The sequence below is a fragment of the Phaenicophaeus curvirostris genome, chromosome 24, assembly GCF_032191515.1.
Source record: "Phaenicophaeus curvirostris isolate KB17595 chromosome 24, BPBGC_Pcur_1.0, whole genome shotgun sequence".
In the NCBI taxonomy this organism is placed as follows: domain Eukaryota; kingdom Metazoa; phylum Chordata; class Aves; order Cuculiformes; family Cuculidae; genus Phaenicophaeus; species Phaenicophaeus curvirostris.
This window is the reverse complement of record NC_091415.1, coordinates 6,554,826-6,564,970: the sequence shown is the minus strand read 5'-3', so window position 1 is coordinate 6,564,970 and position 10,145 is coordinate 6,554,826. Positions and strand designations below refer to the sequence as shown.

At 47.9% G+C, this 10,145-nt stretch overlaps 1 protein-coding gene across 2 annotated transcripts in view; it reads right to left on the bottom strand.

Annotated features, from left to right (window-relative positions):
* Positions 1–928: 928 nt before the first annotated feature.
* Positions 929–10,145, bottom strand: part of LZTR1 (leucine zipper like post translational regulator 1) — a 39,606-nt gene continuing 30,389 nt past the window's right edge. For both annotated transcript variants that reach the window (XM_069875747.1, XM_069875746.1), the window contains 6 exons: positions 8,294–8,450; positions 6,782–6,908; positions 5,576–5,725; positions 5,256–5,361; positions 4,389–4,469; positions 929–1,681 (listed from right to left, as the gene is read on the bottom strand). In XM_069875747.1, the coding sequence (XP_069731848.1) occupies positions 1,565–1,681; positions 4,389–4,469; positions 5,256–5,361; positions 5,576–5,725; positions 6,782–6,908; positions 8,294–8,450 (738 nt within the window). In that variant the 3' untranslated portion in view covers positions 929–1,564. The remainder of the gene's footprint in view (positions 1,682–4,388; positions 4,470–5,255; positions 5,362–5,575; positions 5,726–6,781; positions 6,909–8,293; positions 8,451–10,145) is intronic.

Here is a 10,145-nt window from a genome sequence, read left to right as displayed (position 1 = left end):
TTCAAGAAAATGGATCAAAGGGCGTGGTTATGGCATGGCTGAAACCAGCCCATTCTTCTGTTATGAGTAAACGAGGCTGTGCGTGGTTGGGAAATGGGTGTCCTCTAGTGGATTTGACACGGCTGAAAATGACTTGTAGTATCTTACAAGCTGTACCGTACAACCTTTCTCCATTTGCTGATCTGGCTTCCCAGGGAACCCGCAGACTGTCAGTACAACTAACAACCTCTGATAAGAGGTTTCATCACCTCTGAGGCATCTGGAAAAGCTCTCTCAGGCTGACAATGAGCTGGGCTCCCAGACACGGCTGCCACCTCTGCTCTGACTCACCTGAATGAGCCAGCAGCGGGAGACGGACCGAGCGGTCCCTAAAGCATTTCCCCTGGATGAAATGAAACATTCCCCACTGCACAGAGACTGCAACGCGCTCAGCACAGCGAGCAGCTCACACGCACGTCGGGCTACGGGGCTGCCAAAGAGGAGCCCACAGCTCGTGCTGCGCCGGGAACGCTTCGCTGGCCTGGATTAAAAACGATGGTGACAAGGGTGGGAACACCGCAGCTGGGCAGCTGCGCTCCCCGCGAGGGATCGTCCCCTTGGCGGCTCTCGGCAGGGCTGGGGCGGCTCTGCCTGCAGGAGTTTCACCAACACCTCCCACCCTCCGCCGCTGCCCCACCAGGATCCTCGCCCCTCGGCTGCGTGGGACGCACCCGGCACAGCGAGGGAACGGCGGCCGCTTCCAAACTGGCTGGGAAGGGCGTTCCGCCTTCGTTCACCCTCCTGCAAAAGCAAAGGCTGAAGAAGACACTTCAGCACAAAATTAGTAACGAGATGTAGCACGCTTATTTTTAACCAAGTGACCTTCGTCGAGCTCCCAGCTCTTTGTGCTTCAATTATTCCAAAAATGAAAGCCAAGCCAATCGTGAAATGCCAGAAGAAGGTGTTGACTCTTTATTAACAAATTGCTTTAGAAAAGCTTAGTGGGACAGGATTAATGGATTTGATGGTCAGAAAGGACGGCTGTAATCTTCCAGCACAACCTGCCGCAGAACACAGGTCTGGCCCCGCTGCAGCCCACCCAGAGAGGCAGTTGGAAAAGGTTTATCTTTTAATCCACACCACGGAGAGCCTCCAAAAGGTCACCACCTTCTGCTCCAGCAGTCAGCCTCGCCGTGAACACCACGTGCTCTCTTTCCAGTTTTGCAATATCTCGCTTCCACTCACAGCACCAGTGACTCTCTTCCAACTGGTTTATTTTACAGTATGAAAGTAATAACGGGCTTGATTCTAAACTAAGTTACTCCCCAAACCACATGGAATTAATTCATTCCCATAATGGTTTCAATTTTAAATTTGCGCAACAGGGACCAAACCCTTCTGACCCACGAAGGTACAAACCAGGCGAATCCAAGTGAGAGCAGCTCAGCGGTTCGTGCTCCTCTGGGCTGCCTGCTATACTGGGGAGACACTGAGCAGCTCGGTATGGAATGGTAAAAAAGAAAATCAACTGTAAACTGCCAGGGTATTTTGAGGAACAAAGGAAAAGTTCGATTACCAAAGCCCGTCATATGTCTGAGCCCAGCTCTGCGCATTGCTTGTCTGATATGTGGTTAGCTAACGACTCTATGATGTCAAGGAGGAGGAGCTGACTCAGGGAACGGAGATTTGGCAACTTGGAGACCTTCAAGGAAAAGAAAAACAGAACAGAAAAAAAACAGAAATAAATTAAAGCCCTCCCCAAATCACAGCTGATGTATCTCAGGTTCACCCTGCCACCCCAGGCAAAACAGGCAGGGCACGTACGGGCTGAAATCACAGTCGTGGAGCGGAGGCTGCAGAAAACAGCTCGGGGAGAGGGTTCAGTCACCACCTCGTGCACATATAACCCAACTCCAGACTGCTGAGTGAAGGATGGGAATAGAGAACAGCAGAAACGCTGATCCCACCGCTGCCTCTGAGGAAGGAGCATAATTACTGTTCATACTGGCACTCTGCTGCTAACGGGTGCCAAGTAAGCACTCTCCCAAGAAGCAGATTGGGCACCAGCACAGCCCTGAACTGTGCAGCCTGCGTGCTTCTACTGAGAACTTGCCCTCAGACATGATCTCTCCACAGGAGAGGTTGCTCGTTCAGCTGTCACACCTCCCACAGCCAAAGTGGGTCACTGGAGCTCTAGACAACAAAAACCTTCGCCATGTCAGGAATACGACAATCTACAACAATCTTTACGCTCTTGGGTTGTTCAGAAGCTCAACCGTTATCATAAAGGAGCTCTACACATCCCTTCCTTCTCCACAAGCTCGTAGTAATGAACTGGTAATCCCTCCTTCTGGAGTTATCAACACCCTTGAAGGCCGACTCTGCCCGAAAGCCTCTCCACTTATCCAGCCAGTATGAACTGATCTGTTAAAGAAAGCACCTTGCTCTAAGAAGCTCGGCTGCGATAAAGAATAAAGATGTCCCAAGCATCCTTTCCTGGGAAGGAAACAGCTAACTACATTTTCAGAAAGAGCTCAGGATGTGTGCTTGGAGGAATATTCCCAAAGTAAGGGTCTGCAAGGTCTGGGAGGAAAAGAGCCCTCTGGAACCCTGGTGGAATCCTGGCCCCGCGCCGAGGCACGCGCTGCAGAGGAACAGACCAGGGTGTCAGCACAAACACTTTGGAACAGCAGCTTTATTAGGGCTTTTGCACAACACTGACACGCAAGAACCTAAAACCACGTTGCCCCAGCTAGCAAACCTCTGGGAACAGCTCTTCCGTCAGTGTCCTCACTGCAGGGAAAGCTTCTCACGGTCCGAACCGGGAACAGTGTTAATCAAGCTGGAAGAACTGGAGATCCCAGGGCCATACACCCATCCTGCCTAAGCCCTGCTGACCCAAAGGGCTCGTGCAGCTGCAACAAATGACCCTTCAGAGCCTGCGGCTGGCCAGGGGGAAAGTGGCAAACATTCCAGCCCAGCCACACAAAAGTCACCCAGTGCCAGGCCAAAAATCACACACTGAAGCCTCTCAGGCCAAAGAAAAACATTGCATAATTAAGATTTCTTCGTGCACATCTGCTTGACAGTCTTCCAGCCACATTTTGATGCAAAGCGTTCTAACAGTCAACAGTTTAAATAGAAAACATTTCCAAATATTCTGCTTAGTGCAGTACAATTGAGTAACACCCTTCAGTTCACACCTTTTTGGACACGGCGCGATGCTCGTTTCCCCCCAGTACAGTCTGGTGAGAATCGCACCAACCTCTTAGTCTTCCTGCAGCCTCCACTGGGAAGTTGGGACCATGAGATTTCAGCTCTCGGGGACTGTAACACATTGATCCCAAACCCGAGGAGATGTCCCAGCCCCCAGGCTGCCCTGTCACCGGCACTGGGACCATTCCCCATCCCCGGCTGAGGCTGGGCCACTCCGCAGGATTTGTGAGATGAAGCTGGGGTGGTGCCCTCACGCTGGGGCCTCTCCGCTGGGAGTGCAATTCCTGGATGCTGGCTCCACTCTCAAAGCTTATTATGCATTTTCAGTTATTTCTGAGTGTAAAATGATTACACTTGGGCAACTCTGGCATTCAGTAAAGAGCCTGAACACCTCCCTCTGTGTCATCTCTAGATACAAACGGGACCGAGCGGTGTTTTCCTTCCCCACGGGCAGTGGCAGGAGGATTGTGGGATTAAATACACAGAAGGCAGAGAGCTACTTGAGCACCAGCTGAGGAATTATTATCCAGAAATCCCGATTCCTGGGATCTACCAGTCTCAACACTGTTTGTGCAACAAACTGGTGACATTCTCAGGAAAGGATGGTACGGGAACAGCTACACGACAACACCCGCCCTCTCTGGAGTGAGGGCAGGAATATCAGCACATCGGGCTCCTGACCTTTCCTATCAATCACTATTGTCTCATCCCACACATCAAAACACGGAGACCTCGGAAAGCTCAGCCAGGACACGGTATTTTGCCTTTTAAGCACATGACAATATAACATCTATGACAGAGAATACTTCAAGAGAAATCTGCACAGCACATTCGTAACTGCCAGGGAAAGAGAGATTTGTGCCCTCAGGACTTAACAAACCGACCTTGCTCCACACGAGAACCCGGCGATGGCACGGCACAAAATTAACAGCTGGGACAAGCGGAACTGGAAGCAATTCTGGGTAACTTCTGTTTTGGGAGGTCTTCACATTGCCAGACCAGGCTGTTCTAGTCTTGGTTTAGTGTGAAAAGAATGCCTAGCAGCCTTGCCAGCGAGCGTCAGCGACACGCGGCCGGCACTCAGCTGTCTCTCGTGAGAAAGAATGAAATGGATTCCTGTATTATCGTGTCTTTAACCAATGCAGCGACAGAGGACAGCAGCTCTCAAAAGCCCCAGAAAAGATGCAACCAACCTTGGTGAACTGGTGAACGATGATGTGCAGGCAGTGCCTCTTCATGTCCAGGGCCTGGGTCTTGTCAGCCGCCTCTAAAATCTACAGCAAAAGCAACGGTGTGAGTTTCCTTCCGCACGGCTCAGATACACAGCGCACAGATGCTGTTCTGGCTCAGAGAAGGGAATTCCTCTGAGCTGGGGAAACATCTCCATTTTTCATTACAAACCTGAATCTTTTCTGAGCTAGTCAAAAAATCAGCCTTAGATTTAAAATGTGTGGAGCTCCCAGGGGACAATGAGCAGGGAACAGCAGATCTGCTTCAGAGCCAAGTTCCCTCAAGTGCCCCAGTGAGACTGGCGTGGGCAGAGCCAAAAGCAGTTAAGGCTGGAATTGATTCTCCTCATGTTCTCTGCCTACCTAGGAGATGGCTTTGCAGGCTCTCTTGTCACAAAATTTTTTTTGTTAGCTTAAACTACACTGCCAGATCCTGTCAGCATTACTGATAAAACAGTCACACGCACATCACCACTTGCCCCGGTACAAAAGTCCTACTGAAAAAGGGTTGGGACTTGAGTGCTGAGCACATGGTGCATCTGAAAAAGACCTTTAGAAACGCTGGTCCACCATGGGGCATGAGATGCTCAAGAGGAACATCCTGTTGGCCAGCAGGGCAATGCCACCTAAAAACATCAGTGCAGGACCCACTAATGACACAAAAAGCAGGTAAGGAAACAAAGCTGCTGAGGGCTGTGCCCCCACATAGGTGCCAGACACACGGGGCCACCACCATTCAGAGGATTTGGAAGCAACTTGGTGCACCAGGCACCCACTTGCCTGGCCCTTTGGCTTTCCTGTATCTAAGTCAAGCAAGGTTGGGACAATTACCTGGAGCACGTTCTCCACAGTGACATTCATTTCTAAATTCTGCTTACAATAGGCCTGCAGCCTGTTGTTGGAGAAGCCATAATAGTACGGCGCGGCAAAGAGGTAGCTGTTTGTCTCATTAAGGAAAAAAACGTAAGGGAAAGGTGACAGCACTGATTGCAAATCCAAATCAATGACAGAAGTGAAAATGCGGTGCCTGTTAATGCAGCCCTGGCAGATAAACCTCCCAGACTGGGCCTGGCAACCGAGAGCAAAAGGCAGGTGAGCTGCTGTACACGCGCTTTAGGGAGATACTTCAGATACTGCAGATGCAAGGATACAGGGAGTCTTCAGGCGGCATGTTCACTTCTCCGTAATAAATGTATCTAAGCATAGATTCAAATGCTTGCTTGCTGGGAACCATTTCACCTATAGAAATATTCACTTGCCCATCTTCTGGCATGAAGGAACGGAACATGGCTTCAAAGTAACTGGAAAACGAAATAAAACCGATGTAACACATCCTGCAGACAGAGCGTTTAACCCACCATTGTTCTGAGGCTGCTATTATGCGTTGTAGCCTCCAAACAAGCAAGTTCAGGTGACAACCTGGGAAAAAACACTGCTAAATTGTTGTTTCATAGATGTCAGCCTGTGAGAGAGCTCCAAATATAATCCTCCTAATTTCCATTGGCACTACCTGAAATTTGTCTCAGTTTCTTGAAAATTAGGACACATGATGCTTTGATTTTTCTCTGATTTGCATAAGACCCAGTAGAGAGCTTAAAGCATTAGGAGTTTCCTTGGTATCTGCAGGTTGCCAATCAAGCAAGGCTGTTTTAAGAGCTTCTGGTGAAATACCAAAGTAACTAATACTGAATATTATTATTGGGACTAGAAAAAAACTGCAATAGTACCTCAAATAGAAATTTTATGTGAACACAATGACTCGCAGCACGTAAAGGTGCAGGAACAGAAAACACAGGAGCAAGGGACAAACCCACATCAGCGCCGTGCTGAGGAGGGAGAACAGTTTCCATCTTCAGATGGGTGAACTTTAGAACAGAGTATGGGAATGACCCATTTTTTTGTTATGCACCACTTCTTGTTTTGTTTCTCCATACCCAGCAAGTGAGAAAGAGATCCAAGTTTCACATGATCCAAAATGGATTCACCACCAGAAGGCTCTTTCTGACCTCACTGGACATCTGTTCATTTCCACTTCATTGAGACTGCCTTGCACTTTGCACCCTTTTTCCCTTCCTGTGATTTTACGGATTCTTTGCCTTGCAGTGCAGCTCCTCACGCCTCCTCTAAAGAATCTCTACAGTTTTAATTTCCTCCCATCTTTCCCTGCTGAGTATCAAATTCAAAAAAACATTTAATCACTGTTGCTTAAAGGCTTATTACGCTCATCGAGCAAGGCTGCGTCTTATACTTTATGGGGATATGAAGTTCCTCCCTGTCTTCTAAAAAAATCAAGCTGAGTCCGATCGCGCAGCACCAAGTTCTGCACATGGTTCCAGTTGCAGCGAGCGGCGACTCACCTGGAGCGAGCTGCCAGGATCGCTTTATGGGCCGGGCGCGGGTGGCCATCAAGGAGGAGGATGATATCACAGAACTCAGTCCCAGCTCCTTCCAGATAAGCCTTCATGTCCTGAATTAAAGAAGTTCCTGAAAGTTAACGCAATGAAATAGTTAAAGACACAGCAGTTAGGTGACCAGGCAGTTGTGAACTAACAGACAGCCAAGCCGTAGCTCCAGCCCCTCTTTCCTTTGGGAGCTCTGGGGTGAGTGCAAGGAAATCCCTTCCTCATCATCTCACAATGAGCCTCAACCTTCCCAATTACAACCCGTTCCCCTACTGCCCATCCCAGAAACGAACCTGTCAGCTCTGCTTCTGAACTGCTGACAGCAAACACTGGCAGCGGCCACACTGAAAGGTGTTCTCGACAGATAAAGATTTTTCCCCACCTCCTTCTTCCCATCATTTCCAACCACCAGGAATATAAAATTTTGTCTCTAAACAGAAAAGCTTTCCCAAATCCTCAATAAAGGCTTCTTTTACCCGCCATTTTAATTAACCTTTGAAAATACACAATAACTGAGAAATAGGGCACATCTGAGACATATTTGGGTCTCTCGCACCGTTCCAGCTCCAGATAAAGAAGCTGGACACGTCCTCCCTGGGACAAATGCCAGCCAAAGGCTTTCTACCTGACCTTCCTGGACTGGCTTCCTTGTCTTTTTCTCCAGTCCCCAGTTCTTTTTGTGCAGTACCCTAAATCAATACTGGCACTGCCTCTGAAGTTTGTGGCCTCAGCAAACCTCATTATTACATTCCTTTTTTCATTTGTGTCGAGATAATAAAGCCTTGAATAAAGCTCATCCCAAATCACGCCATGATGAATTCTGTAGTAGAACCTTAAATCACATCATGTCCTTCCAGCACAACTACAGAATGAAAACTAAAGACATGACCATTAGTACAGGTTATCTATCTTCTCAAAGTCTTCTCCTCCCCATCTTCTCTTCCTTTCTTTTGCTGACTTTGTTTTTCCTTGGTTAATTTCTCCACATTTTCCCCTCCTCCTCTCACAACAACCTTTATCCTGTCAGCAATGGCTCGCTCGCAAGATCTTCTTCCTTGCTCCTGCTACTCCTTTGGTGAAAACGTAGGAGCAGGCCAACCCTCCCAGTCAGCTTTGTAACCTTCTAGTCCACTTCAACTGAATGTCCACTGGCTTTACTTTAATTGTTCTTTATACTCTTTCTTCTGCCTCCTCTCTCCCTGAACAGATCAGGATACGGTGTTGCGAGAACATGACTGCATTTACCACAAGCCCTCACCTATTCTGATGGGGATAATGCTCTGACTGAAGCTCATTGGAAGAACCAGCGTGCCCTGTCTTAGTCTGGGAAACAGCTCAGGCACAGTTACACCAGCTGGAGGATCAGTGATCTGCACTGGTCTCCCTCCCAGGCTGTTCCTTAGATTAAACAAACCATTAGCAATGCAAAACCAGCACAACCAATATATTTACACAGCATAAAGTTACCGATGTCAAGCGGCTGATCAGAATGTGTTCGAACAGGAGGCTGCTGTTTTTTCCGTACAATCTCCACGATGAGGGATGAAGAAAGATGCTCGAACTCCTTCATCATTATTACCTGATTAAAATGGGATTCCTTCACCACAAAGTTCAGGCAATGTTCCTAAAAAAAAAAAATTTATAAAAAAATTATAATTTACTGCACAAAGCCATCGTAGAGCATCACACAAACGTTACTGCGTTACACATGTAACAGCCAATCCTTTCATTAGGACCCTCCACACGGACCCTACAGCTGGGACCATCAAACAGTGATCTCCTTACTAACTGACCACTTAGGGTCCCACTTAAACAAGAAATTCAGGACAATGCAAAGCATCTAGAAAAGCCTGGCTAAGAAATACTAACAAGGAAAAGATTAATTGTCTCCCATCTGGCTGCTTGGAAGATTTCTAAAATGGGAATCTCAGGAGACACCAAAAACCTCACAGAGCTAACTAAGATTGGTTGCTATCTCATATTAATTCTTCATACAATTCGATATCAAAAGTTAATTAGAAGGCTGAAGAGGTCTTAACATTAAGGGTACAAATAGTATGCAGGATTTCCTCGTGTAGATTTTCGTCTTAACCTTTTCTGTCAGGGCTGCACAGTCTGAAACAGCCCTGGTAGGTTCTTGCATGACAAACTTGCTGGGAAAATCACTGTGGTGGAAAGCTGGCAAACAATCCAGACCTAAGATTGAGCAGGTAAAGGGGCAAAAAATGGCACTTCATTTTCCACTGTGAACCAAGGCTTTCCCTGAGAAAGGAAAAAATATAATCTATAACAGCAAACCAGAAGGAGAGTACAAAATTCACCCATTTCATTACTGCTTTCCATTTTCTGCCAGGTTATTTCACCCGGGATCCACAGGGATCTGACCAGGAACCATCTGTACAATGTTTTAAACAATGGCTGGGACGTCAGAAAGAGCAGCCTTCTGTAGATGGCACCTACCCACTAACGGACCCTTGAGGAGACAGGATGCCAGCGGGAGGTGATCTTGACTAAATGCTGCAGAAGAACTCCCACCACCCTGCTGGAAGCAAAGGCAGGAGGAGGTACTCAGCTGATCTGAAATGATTGGCACTAGATCTATCAAGGCCGAGACACTTGCTTGGGCTTCTGGGCAGCTAACAGCATCACGGTCCTATGCAAAGACCCTGCCAGCGCTTATAGACTTGCTGACAACTCAGCTGCTGTCCTCCTGGATGCCTTTCCTCTGTCCATACCCAGTGTGTAAAGAAGAAGCGCTGGTGCGTGCTGGTTTCTCTGCTCTACCCTCACTCTCCTGCACAGCCAAGCGATGTGCACAGGCGGCTCAAACAGGCATTGCATGTGCTTGCACCGACTCTCAGAGCTCCTTCTTTGTAGCTTCAAGCAGAATTGGCTCTGGCCACCGTTGGTGGGAACCAGATCACCACAGCAAACCCTGGTCTGAAGCCTGGGGTATCAACTCTACCAACTTTCAGCAAATGCCTAAAAGCCCCTGCCCCACTACACAGAGACAGAAAATCACAGACACATTCTGGTTCTCAGTAGAGAGTTTTTTAGATCAAAGGCATGGAAAAAACACAGTTCTGTTCTATCAGACCCGGTGAGAGCACCTGTTTGTAGTCTTTTTATAAAACAGTAGGACCAGTAAATGCACTGGTTCTGCCTTCCTGCAGTGAGTGAATTGATGAAGAGCCAAAGTCACTTTGCCCTTTAAATCCTATAGGGCTGATATGCAAAAATATCAAATGCTCATTGAAGAAAAACCTACATAATACTCCCAAGTGACTGCAGGACAATCCACACTGACATACGCTCCATG